Here is a 22,020-nt window from a genome sequence, read left to right as displayed (position 1 = left end):
CTAAGTCAAAAGGGGGTAGATTGAAGCCACTGTTTTAACTCTTGGTGCAAATGCAATTTTTTTTCTCTAACTGGTAACATTTACTACAAGAGGGAAATCTTTTGATTGATTCAGCATTGCTATGGCCTTGCATTTTATCCTTATACCTAAGAAAATCATATATTATGTACATAGAAGGTGCTTAAGTAATATTTCATTGAAGTCTTATTGTGTACTGGCTCTATGCTCAATCCTCATCCCACCTGAATGACCACATCTATTTCTCACAATGATGCCGTGAGATAGGTAATCATTTAACCTGCTTTACAGATGAGGAAGCAGAAGCTGAGCGGTTAGGAAGCCTGCCCCAGGGTGGATAGTGTGTTAGAGGCCAGACAGGACTCCAGCCCTGAAGCCCGCACTCCCACCCACCACGTTCTGTGTACTGCTTATTAACATCTATGGGCTGAAAGAATATAAAGGTGGCCTAGATTTAGTGGGGATGTCATACGAGACTCACACATAAGATGGGTACTGAACTTGGTGCTTCCAGATCCTTCCCTCACTCTGAATTTGTGTCCAGACTGCAGAAGCCTTCTGCTTATGTCTCCAAAAGCACCACTTCCCTGTATGGGACATACCCCTCCACCCCATGCTTTCAGTCATTCTGGAATTCGAAGGACAGTTAGGCAGCTTTGCGCTCTGACTTCTTGCCAGCTCTGGGACCTTGGTGAGTACTTGCTACTTAAACCCCATCTTGCTCTTAAAGCAGAGTTAAAACATAATGACCATAGTTCTAGCTGCTAGGCTAACCTAGGTCTATAGTTCACATTAAACATTAGCTCATATCGCCTCCAGGTTTGAAACCAGTGTACCCAGAAGAAATTTGCAAAGGGACGGTGATGTTGAAATATTTTAAGTGCAAACAGGAGGACTCCTGTCTGCTGACAAGGACAAGGCTATGTTGTCTAAAGTCCCTATTTGATCCTCATTTTTCCATCCCTTCCCAGTGGCCTTTTCCTCTCTGGATCTTCAGCAATCTTGTGCCTGAGCATTCCAACGCACTCTTTCTTAAATGCCTCTGACGAAATATGTATATGTAGAATCCCTTACTTCATCCCCAAAGAGGTCACTTTCATATAGTTTCTCCCTGGGGGGATAGTGTTGCTACTGCTGACCAGTTGGCAACACTCAAGATTTAGAGCACCAGAGAAAAAGTTTTAAATGCTCATATTCTGAGTATAGAGGGGATTTGGGCAGCAGAATTGTTAGTGGGGGTTACTGCACCCTAACTTTTGCTTCCCACAGTCCAGTGTTTGGTGCACACGTTTTATTGCCTTCTAGTAGGAACTGGTCTCTCCACCCATTCTCACTGTCTGTGATCTCAATTCCCTACCGTTGTGCTGGCCGGAGGATGCAGCTAGATCTGAGGGTGGGAGAGAATGAAGAGAGAGAGAGAGGGATGCTGTCATTTAGTGCTTGAATTGGCTAAAGATGTAAGCCTGTCCACTTCTTTTCTTGGTCAAAGCAAAAAATGTGTAGGAGTCAAGTGAGCAGGGTGTTGATCAGGTATACAGGACTGAATAGGTAGATGTTTAATTTATCTTATGGGAGCTTTGGGAACCTGGACTCTGATAATTTCCCTGTAATGAATCCGTCTCTCAAGACTCCTTTCCCCAAAAAAAGCATTGTCTTCTGTAACCTGTCCAGATACTTCTTAACATTTTGCTTGTCAATGTGACTGCCAGCGTCTTAGAGACATTGACTGTTTAGGCGATTTCTATTAGCAGAAAAATATGGGCTCAAAAGCTTTTCTTCTAAATGAATGTGTTGTGTGACATCCAAGCTGACTCAGAATACAGGTGCATGCTTTAGCTCTGAGAAGGTAGAAGAAGGGGGAGAGCCCAAGCCTGACAAGGTGTGGGGGAGGAAGGACAGCACCCAATAGCACAGGCCACCCTGTGTTGCAGTCTTCGCCTAAACTGTATCTCTGGGAAAGAGTTCCTGGCTGCCTGTTTGTATCCCTGAGTCACCACAGACCCCCGCCCCCCAACGTGGGATGTTAACCTTGGAGCAATATGGAGATTAGCTGCAGAGCTGAAGCAGAGTCCCAAAGGAGCTTCAGTTCTGCAGAATCTACACAGCCTACTTTACCATACATTGGCCAGACGCTAGCGCTCGGGACGTCCGAGCTGACGACTGGAATCCCTCAAGGTAAGAAGAACCCCCTCCCAGGAAATGGACTCCTCCAATTTTCTCACATGATTATTCAGGCACTTTCACTTTTCCATATATAGGAGTCACTCAGGAGCAAGCTGTGACCAGTCGGAGGGAGTGACACATCTGCGCTCAGTCCTCCCTCCTCACCATCCTCACCTCCCTCTCACGTGCTTGCGGGCCGTTCGGCAGAAGTGAGCCCCGTGGCTCTGCCAAAGACAAGCCTGTTGGGTTTACAGAAGGGAAAAAAAAACAAAAAACCAACAAAACCAAAAACCCAAACAAACCTCAGGCAAAGTCACGGCATTGAAATCGTTACCCTGAAGAAACTGCGTGGAGAAGCGTGCAAAGATGAATGGCCCGGTGGATGGCTTGTGTGACCATTCTCTAAGTGAAGAAGGAACGTTCATGTTCACATCAGAGTCGGTCGGAGAGGGACACCCGGGTGAGTAGGTGGTCGTGGGTCCATGGCAGCCGCGGCCAGGGGAGTCATTTCACGAGAGGCCTTAAAAACAGTTTGTGTTGGTTACTCTGCGGGACCTCTGGAGGCACAATATGAGGCGTTTTTCATTCTATTAATTTGTAGTTTTGTAAAACAGTCACTGAGTATGAAATGAAAAGTGGCGAGGTAATGAAGCTGAGGGCTCGTGCTGTGCCCACCTCCTCCACCCACAGCAGAGGACCCACAGTGGGTTGACGGAACATATTATACATGGGATATTATATCATCAAATATCAACTTTATATATATTTTGGGGGAGCAGGGAGGATACAGCTTTATTATTGTTGAGTGACTCAAGTTAACAGACAATCTTCCCTCAGACAAGACCACGGTCACTGAGTTTGGCATGTAAGGCATGTGCAGTCTAGGCATGAACAGCACATTCTAGTAGTCGCTGAGATAGTTCGCCAGGTCCTGAAGGCCTCAGGTATGTTACCTGAGAGAAGTACAGGTGACCTCCTGAAGAGGAAGAACATTCGAGCAGTTTTTGGTGATGTGGGGAAATGGGAGAGGCTCACACATGCGAACAGTGAGGCCCATGATCAGAGCCTCAGGTTGGAGATCAGTGGTTCTCAGACCTCAGGGATAATCGGCATCACCGGTGGGCTTGCTAACACAGAGTGTTGCGCCCACCCCCAGAGTCTCTGATTTAGTAGGTCTTGGGTGAGGCTCAAGATTTGCATTTTTAATAAGTCCTCTGCTGCTGTGGGAACCACACCCTGAGAACTACTGTTCTAGAAGAATCCTGGGGGCTAGACACACTGATTTATGTCTTTGAGCACTTCTTCAAAATTCATTTGAGTATTTGAAGTTTTGGTAACTTATCACCAAGGCTACCTTTTCTTCATCTTCCTCATCCATGTTCTCTCATACCTTGTAACTCAGCTCTGGACATCTCACACGCACCACTCCTTCCATATGCTTTAGCCAGTGGTTCTCAACAGGGGGCGATGTTGCCCCTTTTCCCCTAAGGGCATTTTGCATTGTCTGAAAACGTTTTTGGTTGTCTGCCATAACTCTGCCATGAAGGGTTGGGGTGCTATGGGCACTTAGTGGATAGAGGCCAGGTATGCTTCTAAACATCCTGAATGCACAAGACCCTCCCCCGACAACAAGGAATTTTCCAGCCCCAAATGTCAACAGTACCGCTGTTGAGAAACCTTGGCTTAAGCTGGGTTTTGTAGGTGACTTAGCTCAATTCAAAACAAATAGCCTCTTTCATTGTGCACAACTTTATAAAGTCTCTAGGTCTACAATGCTCATAACCTCGGATTCATTTCTGTGTGTAACACATGAAGACCATACATGGGTTAGGAGAAGGATTTGCTCCACTCAGAGGATGTGGACATGCATCCTTAACACGCAGTGGCCAGTGGTCCCCTCGTACATACAGCAGTGCTCTCAGTGGACAGAGAAGAAAAATTCTAGCCAACCAGTTAGCTGTTTTGTCCACTTCATGGTAGCCTTTCAGTTTGTCTGACTCTCCTTTCACTTGCCACAATCAATTAACTGTCCATGTAAGTCAGCTTCCCCTAAGGCTTGGTGATGGCTTGCTTGTCATTCCAGTGCTGACTTCTCCACCAGGAGGATAATATGCATGCTTTTTTCAACTTCCAAGAAAACCAGCTATTGGCTACCTTAAATCTACTGAGCGATATTGATAGAAATTCTGAAAATCTAAAGAGACTGTTCAGATAGGGCCTCCTTAGGCATTCCTTTAGTCTGTGGAGCTATGTTAACACTCTTGCTTAGCTCCAGTTTTATCCCTAACACCCCTTATCCCACTTCCCTGTGTGGACTGGGGACATGTGACCTGCGTCCTTGGAAGAAGCAGAGTCAGCCGTAGTCGGCATGTGAGTAGCCCTAGGAGTCCTGATGGGTAGGCCTAAAAGGGATATTTTAGCAGCAGGCCTTCATTGGTAGGGGTGTGCAGAGGGGGTGGCCTCGGACAAACCTAGATTTACAACCAGGATCTGACACTGGGGGGAGGTTGCACAGAGAGCCTCAAGGTGTAGTAGCAGTTTCTGAAGGAAAGTTTAGAGAATTCACCTTGAATGGCAGATTAATATTTTAAGTTGCATTGACGTTAACATTTTAAATGGTGCACTTGTGAGAGCAGAACCACTTGATTCTGGATCTGGATCCTTAATATGAAAACTGAAAAGCAAAAACAAAATAGAAAGACACAAGGCAACTTTTGGAGGTGATAGATATGTTTATTACCTTGTTTATGGTGATGGTTGCATAAGTGTATTCACATGTCCAGACTCCCCAGATTGTATACTTTAATTTTATGCAGATTTTTTGTACACCAATTATACCTTGATAAACCTAGAAAAAAACCTTATTAATCTATTAAATGCAAACTCTATGGGTATTTTGAACATTAAATGAGATGTAATATGTGTAAATAGATGTCACTTTTATTTCTGAAACTGTGAACAGTGACAGTTCACACAACCCCAACACAAGAGTGGATTTTTCCAATGTGCAATGCATTGAGGGTCTGCAAGCTCAACCATGTAGAGCCCTTAAGGCAAGTAGTGAAAAAAGAAGATCAAATCCCAGCTTACGCTGAGCCGTTGTCAGTCCCACCTTGACTGAGGTCAAACCCAGCTATTAGGACATCTAGCCTTCAGGAGGCTGCGTGGCCATGGGCATGCCCTGAGAGCTGCTTATGGAAATGTTCTGCAGAACAGCAGTGATGTATAGAGGCTCTCTTCTGGAATTCCTGTGGGTGGGGTGGTGGATTTGGGCGTAGCATCATATATATAGTACGTGCAGCTTCTAGAACCTGCGGAGCAATGTATCTGTTTGTCCCATCTGATTTTATGTGTTGGCACCTAATCTTACCAATGTTGTTAGCTATTTTAACTTCTATTTCTAGGAGTTTTCTAGGTTTTAGACTTAAAGGGAGTATCTTGAGGAACAAGGCTTTTTAGTAGGAGAATGTGTGTGTGTGTCTATGTGTGTGTGTGTGTGTGTGTGTGTGTGTGTGTGAATTGCTTTAGTCTCTTAGAAGTGATTTTGGGATGTATTTCTTTTTTAGGGAATGCTATGAGTTTATATAATATAAATCATCCAAAATTAGGCAAAAATGGGAAGAAATAAAAATTTCAAAAAGTTCCTAATTTTTTATATTTAAAAAAGTGTCCTCTTAGGTAGGTAAATTTGATATGTAAACTTACCAAATATCTAATTATTTTAACATTTCAGTTTGTATTACCTAATATTTCTGTGATTCTCACACATGTTCATTCTTGTGCAGACAAGATCTGTGACCAGATCAGTGATGCCGTGCTGGATGCCCATCTGAAGCAGGACCCCAATGCCAAGGTGGCCTGTGGTAAGAAACGCCCGCTCCCTCCCTGCTGAAGACCTCAGCGGGCTGGGCTCGAGGCCTCTGTCTGTGCCTGTGCTGGGGCTCTGGGCACAGCAGGGAGTCAGGGGCCCCAGCGCCTGGAGGGCCCCCGAAGTGATCACGGGTGCAGGTGAATCAGGGCCTTGGCCAAGGTCACAGGAGAGGGGGTGCCCGCTTGGAGACCAGAGCCCCCCTGTCCTCACTGTGTGCCGCACAGATGGCTTCCTCCCTCTCCAGCGCCGCCCTAGCCCCTGCACTGAGCGCCGCAGGGACCTGTGCCCTCTGAGGGCGGCCCTCACCCTGATATCTTTGTGACTAGCCAGTGAGAAGCTTGGCCCGCCTTGATCTCAGGATCTCAGCCTGCGGTGCAGCGTTAGCAAGAAGGGGCGGGAGAGGCGGCCCGGATACATGCTATATGACAGCCGCCTACCCCCGTGGTCTCACCCTGATCCACACAGCGGTCCAGTGGAACTGTGGTCTTCAGGTAGCAGACGGGCAAGCAGACTGAGAGAGGTTAAATAAGTGGTTCAAGATGACGCGAGCAGGAGGTGGCTTGCTGGCTGCGAAAGCGAGGTGTGACCCGTTCTGTCCAAAGTGTAGTGTCCCGGGCGGCATCTGCCCGTGCTCAGCACTTCTGCTGGGGTTTACTCTGTTTGTTAGCATTATTCTCATGTCCGGAATCCATGCCTTGTGAGACCCTTTGTGAGAGGTCTGGGAGGGGGGCCCCCCTCCGCTGGCTCGTGGCCGCCGACTGTTCTCCCTGTCTCGCAGAGACGGTGTGTAAGACAGGCATGGTGCTGCTCTGCGGCGAGATCACCTCCACGGCCACGGTGGACTACCAGCGGGTGGTGAGAGGCGCCATCAGGCACATTGGCTACGACGACTCTGCCAAGGGTGAGGCGGGGCCCTGGGTCTGAGATGCGTGGGCGCCCCGACGCTGCGTTGGAGCTGAGGCTCTCGGTCCTCGGCTAGTGCAAATACCACCGGAGGAAAACATTCCTAGGCCCGCCTGGCAGGGTCGGGGGTCAAAGTCTCTGGCGACAGCATGGTGGCCCACGTGATGGCGCCCAGTTGAACTACCCCGTGTCTGTCCGTCCGTCCGTCCATTGTTGACTCTGGTCTTCGTGGTGCAGGCAAAGGCTTTGGAAGAGAGAAGCACCCACTGAGTAAGGGGAGCTGCCCCCTGCTGGGGACGTGTTCTCTGCCAGGCCCTGGGGCTGCTCTTTGCAGGTGTCCTTTTAACTGTTTGAGGCCCTCTGCCGTACTCCTCCTGCAGATGAGGAAATTGAAGCTTGGGAATGTCCATAATTTGCGTAAGGTGACCACCAGCAGGTGGCTGCCCATGTGGACTCCTGTGCTTTCTGCTTCCATATGCTGCTTCTCACGATAGACAGAGAAAAAGGTGACTCCGCCCAGAACCGGTACCCATGGCAGGTGAAGGGGACAGGCTGGCCGAGGTGGGCTCCAGTGCCAGGCAGTGTGGGAGCCTGCATTCCAGAGAAGGGACACAGGCCCTGGCAGGAAGTGAGGAGGAGCGCCGTGATCGGGGCGGGCATGGGGGGAGACAGCTGGCAAGAACAGAAGGGCGCAAAGCAGATTCCAACATCTGAGACGGGGCAGGCCGGGAAGGGGCCCAGCCTAGAGCGGTCTCAGAGAACAGCATGCGAGAGCCAGATGCTGAAGGCCTGTGGGCACTGACCTCCCAGCTACTGGGTCTTTAGGGTGACGTGTGCCACCGCCGTGGGTTGGGGCAGGCTGGAATGAGGCACTGCACCCGTATGAGCGAGAGCCCCTCGCCCCTGAGGGCGCAGACACAGAAGCTCAGCGCAGCTGCCTTCAGAGCCGCCCGGAGCACTCATTTAAGCACATGAAAATTTGGGGGGGCCATGTCAGGAATCAGCAGGAGGAGAACCAGTGAGCACAGGCAAAATCTCCCAGTCAGCGCATGAGGGTGTTCATAGAGGAAACACTCTGTCCCCAATCAGCAGCTTCCCCACATGCCACCAGGCAGAGCCTTCACCCTGTTCTACAAGGAAAAGCCGATTGTTTACATACGTGTAGACCTTATTCAAGAGCAAGTCTTGTTCTGCACTAGGTGGAAAGGAAACTTCCCAGGAGGCCATGTCTCCTAGAGAGAGAGAAGCGAGAGAGAGCCCAGCTCTGCTGTGCCCAGCTTGTCCCCGTGCCCATACCCAGAGGACACCCGCGCAGCATGGTGGCTGCCTTAGGGGAGCCCCCAGGCTAACTGCCCCTTACGGCTCTGGGCCACAGTCACGGACTGGCTGCCATTCTGAGCCCTGCTCCTCTCCCCTTAGTCCCCTGAATTCCATGTTTCCTAATCACTTGGAGCCCTTGATGGATTTGCAGCACTGAGAAGATTCACCATTTAGAGAGTGATTAGGAAAAATGCAACACGTTTAATGCACAATGGTGAGTCCTTGGCAGCCCTCTAAAGATGGTTCATTGGTTTGTGCGTCCAAAAACGTTTGCTGGGAACAGGAAGCTGCAAGGGACAAAGGCGCCTTGATGCTCCCGGAGGGGGGCACGCCTGGCATTAAATGGTGCAGTATGAGGTGCCCTGTGGTGAGTCGGTGGCACAGTGTGCAGTGAAGGGAGGGAGGGGGAGGGGAAGCCTAGGGCCGTCTAGGGACATTTACTGAGAGCTGGTTGGATTTGGGTGTGTGGGGATGGGGAGTTGGAGGAGGAGGAGGAGGAGGAGTATTCTACACAGAGACACCTAGTGGAGGTAGAAAAGCGAGCCACACTGAAGGCTACCCTTAAGTGCATTTGGCTAGAGCGGTTCAGCTGGGAGGGGCTGGGTGGAGCTGAGGGGCTTGGGCTCTGCTTCGTTTGGCGGGGGGTCCCCACATGAAGCATGTACAGAAACAATAGACTGGATCTGGGTTGGTTGGTTGGTTGGTTGTAGTAAGCTCACACTGGCAGCCTAGGTTGAATAGACTGGCAAGAGCGACAGTTACTCAGCTTGTCACTAACACTTGGCCCTGTGGTGGAGCCTCTGTGATTTTCAGCCCCTCATTCACACAGTCGGCATGGCTGAGCCCAGCAAGGCCCGAGGACCTACAGGGAGATGAGTGTGCCATCTGGGAGTGGCGGCCCCTTCCCGGGCTCCTTGGGCTGGGCTGCCACTGGCCAAACCTCCGGGAACCAGTTCCAGGCCTGCTGCCCCTTGCTGGGGAGAACAGCCTCCATCTCCGTGCCTGACCTTTGGGGATGGGCAGACGGGGCCTCAGCCTCCAGAGGGGTGCCTTTTCCATTTTGCTCCAAGCCCTGTGCATAGCCTGGGATCAGAGGACTCTAGGTCTGGGAGCATGTCTGAGTAGTTCCTGTGCACTGTATTTGTCCAATATATTTAATACCTGCATCAGGCACATCCCTGGGCTTCCAAACTGCAGTGCTGGAAGGCGATTTTCAGCCTGGATCTTAGAAGGTGCCTAAGGGGGCAGGGCCATGAGTCACCCACCTACTCTTCAGCCAGAGTGGCTGTAGCTCTTGATCTGGTTTTTATATTGCAGTTCTGTGCAGGATATATATATATTTTTTAATTTTATTTATTTATTTGAGAGAGAGTGAGTGTGCGAGAGAGAGCATGAGAGGGCAAGGGTCAGAGGGAGAAGCAGACTCCCTGCCGAGCAGGGAGCCGACACGGGCCTCGATCCTGGGACTCCGGGATCATGACCTGAGCTGAAGGCAGACGCTTAACCAACTGAGCCACCCAGGTGCCCTAGGATATATATTTTTAATCTGGATATAATTTAATATAGTAAAATGCACTGTGGGGGATTTTCTTTGACTTAGAGTTCCAGATGATCATATGGGAAGGATGCATGGGCTTCCCCACCCCTGGGCCTCAGCTTTGAGCCCAGACAGACCCCAGCTGGTGAGAGGCCACCCACCCCAACACCAAATGCCACGTCGGGAGCAGAGCAGTCGGCCAGGAAGCTCACAGCCACGCTCTGCCTGACCTGTGTTCCCCACTAAGGCCCACTCTCCCTTCTGCCTAGGCTTTGACTTCAAGACCTGCAACGTGCTGGTGGCTTTGGAGCAGCAGTCCCCGGATATTGCCCAGTGTGTACATCTGAACAGAAACGAACAGGATGTCGGGGCCGGAGATCAGGTAACTAAACAGGGAGCGTGGGCGCCTTGTCAGGTCGTCGGGCGTGCACTGTCTGTCTCTGCCCTGGCTCGGAAGGTCACGAGTGCTGGATTAAGCACAGTCCCGTGCAGATTGTGCGTGCACGAGGTACCCAATACACACTGCAGTACCAGCCAGGTGTTAGATTGGAAGCAAGTTGTCCCGTCGTCTAAAGTGGGCCTTGCTCAGTCGGCCCTCTCCCCTGCTATAGGGTTTGATGTTCGGCTATGCCACCGACGAGACGGAAGAGTGCATGCCCCTCACTATTATCCTCGCTCACAAACTCAACGCCCGGATGGCAGACCTCAGACGCTCCGGGGTCCTCCCCTGGCTGCGGCCTGACTCCAAGACTCAGGTGAGCCTCCTCCTTTCTCTCCCCCCATGGAGCCCAGACACACCCTTCCAGCGCCCCCAGGCCCTCTTGATTCGTGTCATGATTAAGATAAAAATGTTCAGTCAGGACACTCAAAGAATAATTGATTGTGAAAAGAACTATTTATTTGAAAACTCTTCAGGTCTAGATGTTTTCTCTCCCAATTTTTTTTTATTATGAAAAAATGCTTAAAATACAGAAAAATGGAAAGAACCGTTCTAGATTTTTCTTTTTTGCCTTCTTAGCATATGTTGACTCTGGTCATATGATTCCCTGGCTCCCCCCTCATGGTGCTTAATCGGTTTCAGACTTTCGGTCACTGCCCTTCCACTTCACAGGCCTCCACCCCTTGAGCAAAGACTGAACACCGAGTTGACAAGTGCTGTCTGCGTCTCGCTGTGGCCCTTTACCCCTGTTTCTCATAGAAAGGCTTTCCCTTTGCTGTTTTGGACTCTCTGTCCCCTCGGGCCCTGACCTCGCCCCTCCAGGCCGTGGGGAAATCCTCACCCACGTCCACATTTGAAGGTCAGCCATGATGCAAGTGTTAGCGGATGTGGAGGGGCCCTGTCTGCCTCCGCGCTCCGCGTCCCTGCCCTGTTTAACCCTGGTGACCCTGCGGACCCCTTTCCCGGGGCTTCCTCCCTGGCTCCTCTTCCGCCCTCCAGCAGGTCCTTGGCACCTCTTGCACATCCTCTCCCTCCACCCACACTCACACCCAGTTTCCACCATGTCCCACTCGGCGCCCCAAGCTTCTACCTGCAGGGTCTCTGAATCAGCGGCCGTCTTTCTCATCCACCCTGCAAACACCCGTGCCCGAGAGCCATCGTGTGCAGCCTCAGTGTCACCTCCCCCTCAGCTCAAGGGAGTGTGGTGGTGCCCCCCCTCCTGCTCGGCACCCCCTCTGTCTCCACCCTGCCTTAGGCGTTTTCCCTCCAGAGCATCTCTTCTTCTCCAGCCTGGTTCCCACAGCCAGGATCCACACCGTGCCCTCCCAAGGATTCTCCCTGCCTGGAAACTCCCCTTAACTCCTTTCGGACTTTTAATTTATTTTTTTTAATTATTATTATGTTCAGTTAGCCAACATATAGTAGAATCCTCTGCAGTTTTCTGCTTCCTACAGGGGGACAAACCCCCTGCTTGTTATTCTGGTATTCCAAGCCTTTTATGGTCTTCCGGTTTTACCTTCCTCTACCTCCCCTCCCACAGTCTGCTTAATCTGGCTGATTTCACTCATGTTCCCCTTGTTTCCAGTGCTTTGCACCTGTGCTTGCACCCTCCACCTTACCTGGAATCTTCTCGGTTCTCCCCTGTCCATCAGTGGCCAGCAAAGCTCCCACCTCCTGTGGTTTTCCCTGGTGGCCGCCACCTCATGGGGCCTTCTCTGGCTCCTGTAGTTGGAATTCAGCACATGTGGTTGTGTAGCTCAGCATGGAGCACGTGACTGCCCCGTTACCCCATCTGCACCGAGGTGCATCCTTCTCAGCCCAGGTGGGAGGCCTCGCAGCTCGGCTGGACCTGGGGCAAGGAAGTGCATTTGCGGCCTCAAGCAAACCCTTCGTGGTGTTCTCCACGTGACCCCTTGGTGGGGAGTGGAACCATCAGCACTCCCCAGGGGTTCTCTGAGGTTGTGGGGCAGGGGAGCTATCATGCAAAGACTGTGGTGGCATCAAAAGAGAGGGGCACACAGGTGCTGGCGCGCCCGGCCTCGTCCTGGGCCAGAGCCGTGCTGTGACGGGAAGCGCGGTGGAGATTCACAGAACACAGTCGTGGAACAGGGGTGGGAGAAGCTGAGCGACAGGGCTTTCCTTTTCCTTGTGTGACAGGGAGGCCCGGAGGCACCCCCGTGGGACCGGCCGAAACAGGGAAGGCCTGCATCATCTCGCTTAGTCCTTGAAGGCTTCCAAGCCCATGGGGGGTGGGGGAGCGAGGATGTGCTCTTTGGGGGCTCCCTTCCTGCAGGGCTACACAAAAACCTCTCAATGCTACTTTGGATACCGAAGTCCGCCTCACTGGCCTGCTGCGGGGGGGGGGCGAGACCCTGGCATTGCAGGGGCACAGGTAGGGGTCTGCCCCAGCCGTCCGAGGGTCCCCGCCCATGCTGCCTCACCGTGGGCCGCACGGTATCGGGACCGGTTTCCGGGCCGGCTCCAGAGCCCATCTGAGAAGGACTTTCATCATCTAAGCAGAGTGTTGACTGTGAACAGGATGAGTCTTTCCACCTGAACAAATTCTTGCTGATATAGAGACTCAAGTGGCAGGGCGGATGGCTATTTTTATACCTGGTCAGAGTTGTGTTTTCCATGGTGTATTTTTCCCCACATCTTGCTGACATGGGGAGATAAGGGGCTTACTTGGAACCCTTTGCCCTGCCGCAGTTGTGTGGTTCTACATGGATGCTGCCCGGGGCTTACGGCTGGCTGAGCGGGAGGTCCAGGGAGCGGGGGAGTGGTCCCAGAGCCGGCCACAGGCCTCCCCTCCTGGGAGCCCCCACCCCAGCTCTGGCTCCCTGTCACAGCTGTGTGTACGTAGCCCAGCATTTAAAGGCTGTGCTCGGTACGCAGACGTACCTGCCTCTCGAGCTAGGATCAGACATCACGTGGGCAGGGCTCATTCTCTTCCTCCTTCTGGACTCCACCCTCTGGCTCTTCAAACCAGGCAGGACACAGAGTAGGAGTTTGAAACAGGCCGGTGTTTGGTGGATATCGGAGGGCCCTTGGGCAGGCAGAGATCCTGCTGCGGGCACAGCCCTGGGGAGGCACTGTTGGCTGTCCCGAGGTCCTCTCAAGGCCCTGGGGCAGGACGTTGCTACCAGGGACAGCTAGCCTAGACGCACTCCTGCAGCCCCCACATACCCCAGGCCCCCCACCCTGGTGGGTCCACACTGCCTCGGGGGGCACTGGGGCCTGTGGCTCCCGTGTGTCCCTCAGGGCCCTGAGTGGTAGCCTTCTGCTGGGCAGAGCCCCAGCTACCGGGCCACGTGGCCCCAGGGCAGAGCCCAGCTCTATCAGCTGTGTGATCTTGACCAAGGTACTTAGGTTCTGAAAGCTCAGCTCTCCTATCTTTAAAACAGGGCGAGCAACAGCTTCCCACAGCTTTGGGCACCTCTTCTAGCTGCTTTCCTAGCTTCACCTGCTGTCCTCACTGTCCCCTTCCCTCTCGCTCTGCGAGCCTGGTGTGCCCAGACTAGTAATGCCCAGAATGGGCACAGCACTGACCCAGTTGGGTAGAAGTGAGCGTTTGAACTGCTCCCTTGCAGGGTACTGCAGGCGGGCTCCTTCCCTCCACGTGCTCTCTGCTTTTCCTTTCTTTAGCTCAGATACCCAGAGGCTGGCCATCCGGAGCTTGCTGCCCCCTCAATTTCAGCCAGCCTGACCTGAGCCCCTCTCACCCTGTCCCTCCAGCAGGCAAGTCTCCCGGCCCCATGCACTTCCAGAGCTCTTCCACTGAGGGGCTGGGGCAGCCGGCCTGGCCCTTGGACGCCTGTGCTCTTTGGCAGAAGCCAGGATACTTTGGCTCCAGGCCATGGAGTGTCAAGAGAGGGCTTTGGCCAGGGGGACATTCGTTGGCACCCAGAGCCCTCTGAGACAGAAGGGGAGGAGTCTAGTTGGGCCACAAATGAGAAGAAACTCTGTAACCCTGAGTCTCTAAGGGCGCACTAATAGGGGTCATAGGTGGGAAGAGCTTATGCCTCATACCCAGTCAGCCCATACATAGCACGTGGCAATTGCTCCAACATAAGAAGATGTCAGATTAACTTTCCTGCAGGCCCTCGGAGGACAGAGGCCCCCCTCACTTGGCTCTGGGTGTTTGTGCCTGGCAGCGATGTGTCCTCAGCTCAGCGCATCTCCTGCCCTTGTGACCCACAGGTGACAGTTCAGTACACCCAGGACAATGGCGCAGTCATCCCCATGCGCATCCACACCATCGTCATCTCTGTACAGCACAACGAGGACATAACCCTGGAGGACATGCGCAAGGCTCTGAAGGAGCAGGTGATCAAGGCCGTGGTGCCCGCCAAGTACCTGGACGAAGACACCATTTACCACCTGCAGCCCAGCGGGCGATTTGTCATTGGCGGTCCCCAGGTGCGCCCTCGCCTCTGAGCAGAGGCCTGATTTGCCTTTGTTACTGGGGTTGCTTACCTGCCGGAGCACAAAGGAGGAGGTGGCTTTGTGTGGCTCGGCCACGTCTGGGCCTGGACAGTACGTGAGGTCAGCTCGCACTCCCGGGGGCCCGCTGTGTGTGCGTCAGTGCCTGCGGGACTGGGGACGTGTCCCCAGAACTCTCCCCCTGGTGCGGCCTGGCCCGCCCGGTCATACTTGCCTATGCTGCTACCTGGCCCTGCTGAGACGCCGACTCACCCTCGCAGATGACTGGCCTCCCCAGGTGGCAGCACGGGTCTTTGCCACAGGTTGCCTTCAACTTGTGTGGGGGCAGATGTTTCGATGGGGACCCCTGCTGCCCCCTTTCTTCTCTCTCTCCAGGAGAGAGGAAGTGGGGATTGGCAGAGCACCCCAGAGAGGCTGCTTGACCTCTGCCAGGGGTGCCTCAACTGGGGATGCGCTGCCACCAAGCGGAGCCCCCGTAATGGGTTCCATGACCGAGTGTCTTACAGAAGCACAGGGTAAAAGAAAGGCAAAGCTTACTGTCCTTTCTTGTAGGACTTCTCAAAGCCTAGATGTGCTGGTGGGAATGGTGGGTCTCTAAGCAGGGGGATAGAGTACGCAGTCTTTCCCCAAAGCACTGAACACGGAGCCCCTGCCCTTTCAAAACATGGTGGTTGCCTGATGCTGCACAGAGCAGACACGGAAGGAAATGGGCACCGTGGCATGTGCTGGGTGCCACCAGCCAGGGCCACAGCCTGGGGCGTACTTAGCCCAGTTCCTGCCTGCAGTTGGATTTCTCCAGCATGACTGACTCATACAAACAAAGACTGAGGTAGGAGCTGGCTGGGATTCCAGAGAACCTCTGGCCCATCGTTTGCACTTTCTCCTGGGGCTCTGGCAGGTTATCTGGCTTCTGTAATTGGTCAGTGACTGAACTGGGGTTAGAGACCAAGGTTTCCAGCTCTGGGGGGCAGGGGAGGTCTTGAAAAAATGCCCGCAGGCAGCTTCAGGGCACCCTTTCCCCATAAGTGCAGTGGCCGTCATTGTGCTACAGCTGCCCCCCGCCCTGCCCCCTGGGCACCCTGGTTCTCATCTCCTCCCTCCCTGTCCTCCTTTTCCCTCTGCAGGGGGACGCGGGCGTCACTGGCCGTAAGATTATCGTGGACACCTATGGCGGCTGGGGGGCGCACGGTGGCGGGGCCTTCTCTGGGAAGGACTACACCAAGGTGGACCGCTCGGCGGCGTACGCGGCCCGCTGGGTGGCCAAGTCCCTGGTGAAAGCGGGGCTCTGCCGGAGAGTGCTCGTGCAGGTGGGTGGGCCCCACTCTGACCACCCCATCTCGGCCCCGGGTGAGGACGTGCTGGCCCGGTGGGATGCCCACACACTTTGCCAAGGGCACTGGGGCGCATACCCTGAAAACCTGAGGGAGGGAAAAAAATCTTCTAGGAGACAAGCATACATCACTGTGAAGATGGTGGGGATTTTTCTAGGCAGACAAGGTTGGGGAGCACATTGGGCAAAGTGGGTGGTTCCAGCTGCCCCCCCCGAGGACGTTTGCACAGAGGCTTCTGCCCTTGACCCTGCTCTCTTCTGGAAGGTTTCCTATGCCATTGGTGTGGCTGAGCCACTGTCCATTTCCATCTTCACCTACGGAACCTCTCAGAAGACAGAGAGAGAGCTGTTAGATGTGGTCAGTAAGAACTTTGACCTTCGGCCCGGTGTCATCGTCAGGTAAAAGCGCCGCCCACTGCTGCTGGACAGGCCCCTCCTCCTCCCTCACCCACAGGCTCAGTTCCACTGGAAGCGAGACAGAAGGAAGGACTTTCAGCTTCCCCAAAGCAGGAGGGCCTCCAGGCTCCTGGACCAGCACGACACACCCCAAATGCAGGATGCCTGCTTTCAGGCTGAAGGAGGCTGGCCCAGAGACACTCCAATGGGGCCATCTTTGAGCAGGTGGCAGGGGAGGGTCATAGAAAAGTAATCGTAAGGCCGAATGCTGAGAAGTGAGCCAGGAGGTCTAGTCCCATCTCCCTTTGTTTCTAATGCCATCCCTGCTTTCTGGAGCTTGGTGATGTTGTTGGTCTGCGCCAGGCCAGTGGAGTGGAGAGGAGAGGAGAGAGGCACGGTGAGGCCAGAATTCAAATGCTGGGTCCTGGGTGTGTCTTTCTGAGCCTGTTTCCTGAGGGCCAGTGACAGTCACCTCAGAAGGTGTGGTGTGGCACAGACAGGGAAGTTTATGGGAAATTGCTCTGAGTGGGGACACTCCATGCAAAGACCGTCGCACTCTGATAATCGCTACTGGGCTCAAAATTCAGAGAAACTCGCTCCTTTTCCATTTAAAATGACCCTTTCCTCTGCTGACTGTGCAGGGATTTGGATTTGAAGAAGCCCATCTACCAGAAGACGGCGTGCTATGGCCATTTCGGAAGAAGCGAGTTCCCGTGGGAAATTCCCAAGAAGCTTGTGTTTTAGAGCTGGTGGGAGCAGGCCCGAGCCTGGCCCTGGAGGCATCTGGGTGGCCTGCTTCCTCTTCTTCAGCATCCCAGCTCTCACATGTCCCAGACCCCCCAGGGCTCTGACTGCCCTCCCAGGGAGTGCCTTCCCACCCCCCACCCCCTCCTGGACCAAGCCACACCCCTAGGGTTAGCCCTGTGTTGTCATCACTGTGAATGGCAGGAGGCTTGCTGGTGCTGGGTGTCACATCTCCTCAGGAGGGTAGTCACAATGTTCCCCTGCTTTTCCCTCAGACCTAGGCCATGTTCATTCAGTGGAAAAACCACCCCTGTCAAGAGTAAATCCCCTCACTCACCTCCCCTGTGAGCCATCCGCTCCTCCCTCACAGATCATCTCAGGGATCCTGGGTGTGCCGGGTCTGCCCTTCACATCTGTGGCCTGTGTCCTAAGCCAGGGCCTTCACAGAGGCCTCCCAGGCTAGGCATCTGGCCAAGATAGGAACAGGGGCTGATATCTCCTAAGCGTCTACAAATGTGTGAGGGACTGAGCTAATTACGGATCTCATTTCTTCTTTACTGCAACATGATGAGGTAACACCTCATTCCCACTTCTATAGGAGGAAACTGAGGCACAGACTACATAGGTAACTTTCCCAAGGTCCCACAGCCACACATGTCAGGACCTAGACATGAGTCCCGGAGCTCTGACTCAGGAACCCGTACGCCCCCCAGCCCCGTTGCCATCTCATGCCAGATGCAGGCCTGAACAATGAAAAAGCAGATTTGAGATGAAGCTGTGTGACCTCTGCCCTGAAGACCCGAGGTTGCTGCAATTAGGGGATTAACCCCTGGCTCTTGGTGAGCCCAGTGATATGCCAAGTCAGGACAGAGAAGCAGCTTGTCCTAGCTCAGGTGGCAAGCCCCTTAGGGCCCCGGAACCCTGTGTCCTTCAAGTCCTTCTCTCTCTTCGGCCTCGTTGTCTGAGTGCTGTTAGAATAAGTGGGTGAGCCCCTCAGATGCCCCTTTCAGAGAGGCCAACTGTGAGGCCCAAACATCTGTGACCCAGATGGCAGGCCTGAACTCCTAGTGGTAGACAAGTTGGCTGGGATGTCATGAGGGAATCCTGCCTTTGCCAGGTGGCTTCTGGGCCATGGTACTCCCGGGGCCTGAGTGGTCCTCAGTGTGCTAGGGTCTTGGAAGCTGCACATTCACCTGCCTTTCCATCCCTGGTCAGTACTACCTACCCCGCCTGTCCTCAGCCTGGGCCTCTGACAGCAGCATCTCGGCCTTCTCCCTAGCTGCCCAGACCACAGGCTAGGTGGGTGCCTCCACGGATCCCAAGAGCTGGAGACTGGGCTACTTTCCAGGGCGTGTATGCTGGTTCTGGCTGGGACAGGCAGCCCACGAAGTCTCATCTGGAGAGCAGACTGCCTGCATCTGGGCTCTAGGCCTGAAGCACAAAGACCCGAGGCTCTCCTCTTTCCGTCAGAGAAAAGGCAGGTCTTCCAGGAAGAAAAAAGAAGCCCGAATTTGCATCTAAGCCTAGAGCTCGTGTCCATTCTGGAGGCTCTGATGTGTCTGCGGGCACCGGTCACCCAGCAAGTCCCCAGCTCCTTCCAGGAGAGGGAGGCGCAGGTTTCTGGGCGGCGAGTTCCTCTCACTCAGGCCATATTAGAAGTCAAAATCACAATTGTATACTTTCCCCACCCCCTAGAGAAACAAAATCTTTTTTTGGGATCAACATTGTTTATAAGAATCTAGAACCTTTATTAATAGCTCCTGCTAGGACAGGATAAATCAAACGGAATAAACAGCCCTTCAGTGAATCAAACTGAAGGAACAACTACTCTATGCTTAGTTTCTGTCTGCAAACCCCCAGACACCCCACCTCCGAGGAGCATCCCCCAGCCCCGAGCAAAGGGGGGTACCGCCTGCTCTGTGTTCCCCCACCCAGGGCCCCCTGTTCCTGTCTGTGTGGGCTTGTCCGGCATAGATTAAGGCTTCCACATCCCCAGCGACTGCGTTGTCACCACATTCCTGTAATTAGTCCTCACTACACCCCGCTGAGTTTCATGGGGAGAACCTGAGGCCCAGAGGGTGAGGAACGTGACCCAGGCACCCGGCTGGCAAGGGGCTCCCCAGTCTCCCAAGCGCTCCATCACCACGTGCTACCGCCCTGCGGCCTGGTGCCCTCCCTGCGGATTATCTGCAGCAAGACTGTCATGAGGGGGCACTCAGGCCATGTTGTCCGTTGGCTGAATCACTGAAGTCAAATGAAGGGAGTGAAGGAGGGTTTTGGTCTGCAGAGAGATGAGCCAGACCTTTAAACAGGTTTAAAGGGGCACATCTCCCTTTCACACACTCGGTGAGGAGAATTAACAGGTGACATTTGTATTAGCAGACTGTGGGAGCAGAAGCCCCTGGGAAGACAGTCCTTGGGGTAGGGGGGGCTTCCTGCACTGTGTCCTACAAGCAGGCTGTGGGGAGAGGACCCCGTTCTGGAGAAACATCCAGGTCCAGGCTGAGGGGAAAGCCACGTGAGGAGGCTTTGAGACGGGCTGGTCTGGGTGCTGGGAAGGGCAGAAGTGCGGCTGAGACCTGGGAATGTGGCAGAAAGGCGGAGAAAGCCAAAGGCCACAGGCTTGCATGAGACAGGATCTGTGACTTGAGCAGCCACTACAGGGACCATGCAGTGACCTGCTTTTCCTAGAATATAACCCACGTTTCGTAAGAACAGAAAAAGACACCCGTGAAACATTGGAATGCTTGCCTGAGAGGGAAGGCAGTGAAGGAATGGGCTTTATGGGCATCAAAGGCCAAATGCTGAGTGAGAGCAAGAAGGACAGCCACTTCTGAGCCACGAAGCCTTCAAGGGTCACAGTGTTGTGGAAGTGGTGAAGGACATGGGTAGGGGAGGCCAGTGGGTAGGAGGAAAGCCTACCAAGGACAGTGGGGTGTCCTTGGAAGCCAAGTGAAGACGTTGTGTCTGCGGCCAGGGAGGGCTCACCCATGGGAAATGATACCAGTGGGTTAGGTGATGGGAGGCCTCAGGGGTCCAGTGACTTCAGCTTGCGGAGATGGGTGGTGGCTGGGAAAAGGAAGGAGAGGCATTAAGAAGATGTAAATACAGCCATATCCTCCACCCCAACTTGTAATCCATTGGTACCTCTACTGCATGCTGAATGAAGTTCAGGGTGTGTGACTAAGCTGTCACTGCCCCATGTGCCTGCCCAGTGTCCATCTGTCTGCCCTCATTCTGGGCTCCACTCCCTGCCTCCACAGTCCAGACTCCCCAGCTTCTATGGTTTCCTCGAACAGGCCCAGTTCATTCTCACCTCAGGACCTTTGCACATGTCATTCTATCTGTGATACTCTTCTCCTGTCTTTAAATGGATGCTCCATCTCATCCCTTAGGTTTCAGATGAAATTTCTGTCTTTCTGAAAAGCCCCTTCCTTGGTAACCTCCTGTTTGTACTCCCATTTTTAGTTTCTTGTTCAGTGTCTAACACAAGTGTAAATATGAATTTCCTTGTTTAAACCTCTTTGGGGCCAACCCCCCTCACGACTCCTTCCACACCTACCCTCTGAGTCCTTCCAACCTCAGTTTACAAGTCACCCTCCAGAAAGACACTCTCAAACATCCTCCATAAATCACACCCACTGCCATCTTTATCTGCTACTGGGCTTCAAAGGCTGTCATGATTTATGGATGTCAGTGCTTGCTTGTTCATGCCTGTTGTCCCCACAGGACTTGGAATTCTTGAGGTCTTACCTTGTCAGCTCTGTTTGCCACTTCATACCTGGATCCAGTGCAGGGCTTGGCACAGAGGGGAGCTCAAGGTGGTCATAGCAGAGAATGGATTCTAGGTGTGTCCGTCTCTCTTGCCCCCGGAGCCCCCCTTAGCAAAGAGATTTTGGAAGAGATGAGGATCCTACTTGCCCTCTGGCAGGTTCTGTGCCAGGCTCAGGTGCCCAGAGATACAAATTAGAATTATTCAGCAGAATTTTTTTGTAAGCACTCATTAAAGTGTAGCGCTGTGACTGTGAGGACTTCTACAATAGTCACTTGGCATTTTAATCTTTCAACACTAGATGTGGACATGGGATGACAACAAGATGACAAACCCCATTTTCCACAGAGATGCCAGAGGAAGGTGACATTGGGCGGGGAGGCACTCAGGAGGTATAAACTGAGGATGGAGAAGAGGGACCTTGGTCTGAAAGGAGTTTTGGAGTTGGCAGAGGATGGAGGAGTAGAGAAATGAGAATTAGAAAAGAATTAGCATCTGAGCAGTGATTGGTTGGGGTAAAAGGCTTGGGGTGGGAACTTTAGAAGAAATTTTTGCCTGTGACAAATTCCCTGGAGTACGTGTGACCCAGATACAGTGTAAGAAGTAGTGTGACACAATAGCCAAGATGTGGAAACAACCTAAGTGTCCATCAATAGACAAATGGATAAAGAAGATGTGGTACAGATATACAGTGGAATATTATTCCGCCATGAAAAAGAAGGACATCCTACCATTTGCAACAACTTGGATGAACCTTGAGGGCGTTATGCTAAGTCAGGCAGAGGTGCCTGGGTGGCTCAGTTGGTTAAGCATCCAACTCTTGATTTTGGCTCAGGTCATGATCTCGGGATCCTGAGATGGAGCCCCACGTGGGGTTCCCTGCTCAGCAGGGAGTCTCCTTGAGATTCTTTCTCCCTCTCCCTCAACCCCTCCCCCTACTCATGCACTCTCTCAAATAAATAAAATCTTTTTTTTAAATAAATAAAATCTTTTTTTTTTTTTAAAGAAAGGTAGAGAAAGACAAATGCTCTATGATATCACTTTATGTGGGATCTTAAAACACCAAACTCGTAGAAACAGAAGA

The 22,020-nt window shown here is 52.9% G+C and overlaps 1 protein-coding gene across 1 annotated transcript; it reads left to right on the top strand.

The window, feature by feature from the left end:
- The first annotated feature begins 771 nt into the window (after positions 1-771).
- On the top strand, positions 772-17,920 carry MAT1A (methionine adenosyltransferase 1A). Its single transcript, XM_032423861.1, has 10 exons — positions 772-2,193; positions 2,277-2,641; positions 5,967-6,044; positions 6,831-6,953; positions 10,082-10,194; positions 10,424-10,567; positions 14,452-14,670; positions 15,819-16,001; positions 16,290-16,423; positions 17,062-17,920. Exons 2-10 carry the CDS (start codon positions 2,548-2,550, stop codon positions 17,162-17,164), a joined length of 1,191 nt encoding a protein of 396 aa, XP_032279752.1. The 5' UTR covers positions 772-2,193; positions 2,277-2,547; the 3' UTR covers positions 17,165-17,920.
- The last annotated feature ends 4,100 nt before the right edge of the window (positions 17,921-22,020 follow it).

This window comes from Phoca vitulina, unplaced genomic scaffold (genome assembly GCF_004348235.1).
Source record: "Phoca vitulina isolate PV1807 unplaced genomic scaffold, GSC_HSeal_1.0 scaffold29, whole genome shotgun sequence".
Classification (NCBI taxonomy): domain Eukaryota; kingdom Metazoa; phylum Chordata; class Mammalia; order Carnivora; family Phocidae; genus Phoca; species Phoca vitulina.
The sequence above is the reverse complement of the archived record's forward strand: the minus strand, read 5'-3'. Positions and strand labels throughout refer to the sequence as shown.

Bases quoted from the DNA above. Each gene is read 5' to 3' on its own strand.
- MAT1A (XM_032423861.1), top strand. From the start codon at position 2,548: ATGAATGGCCCGGTGGATGGCTTGTGTGACCATTCTCTAAGTGAAGAA. The intron at 6,954-10,081 runs GTGAGGCGGGGC...CCTTCTGCCTAG, and splicing joins CTACGACGACTCTGCCAAGG to GCTTTGACTTCAAGACCTGC. The intron at 16,424-17,061 runs GTAAAAGCGCCG...CTGACTGTGCAG, and splicing joins CGGCCCGGTGTCATCGTCAG to GGATTTGGATTTGAAGAAGC.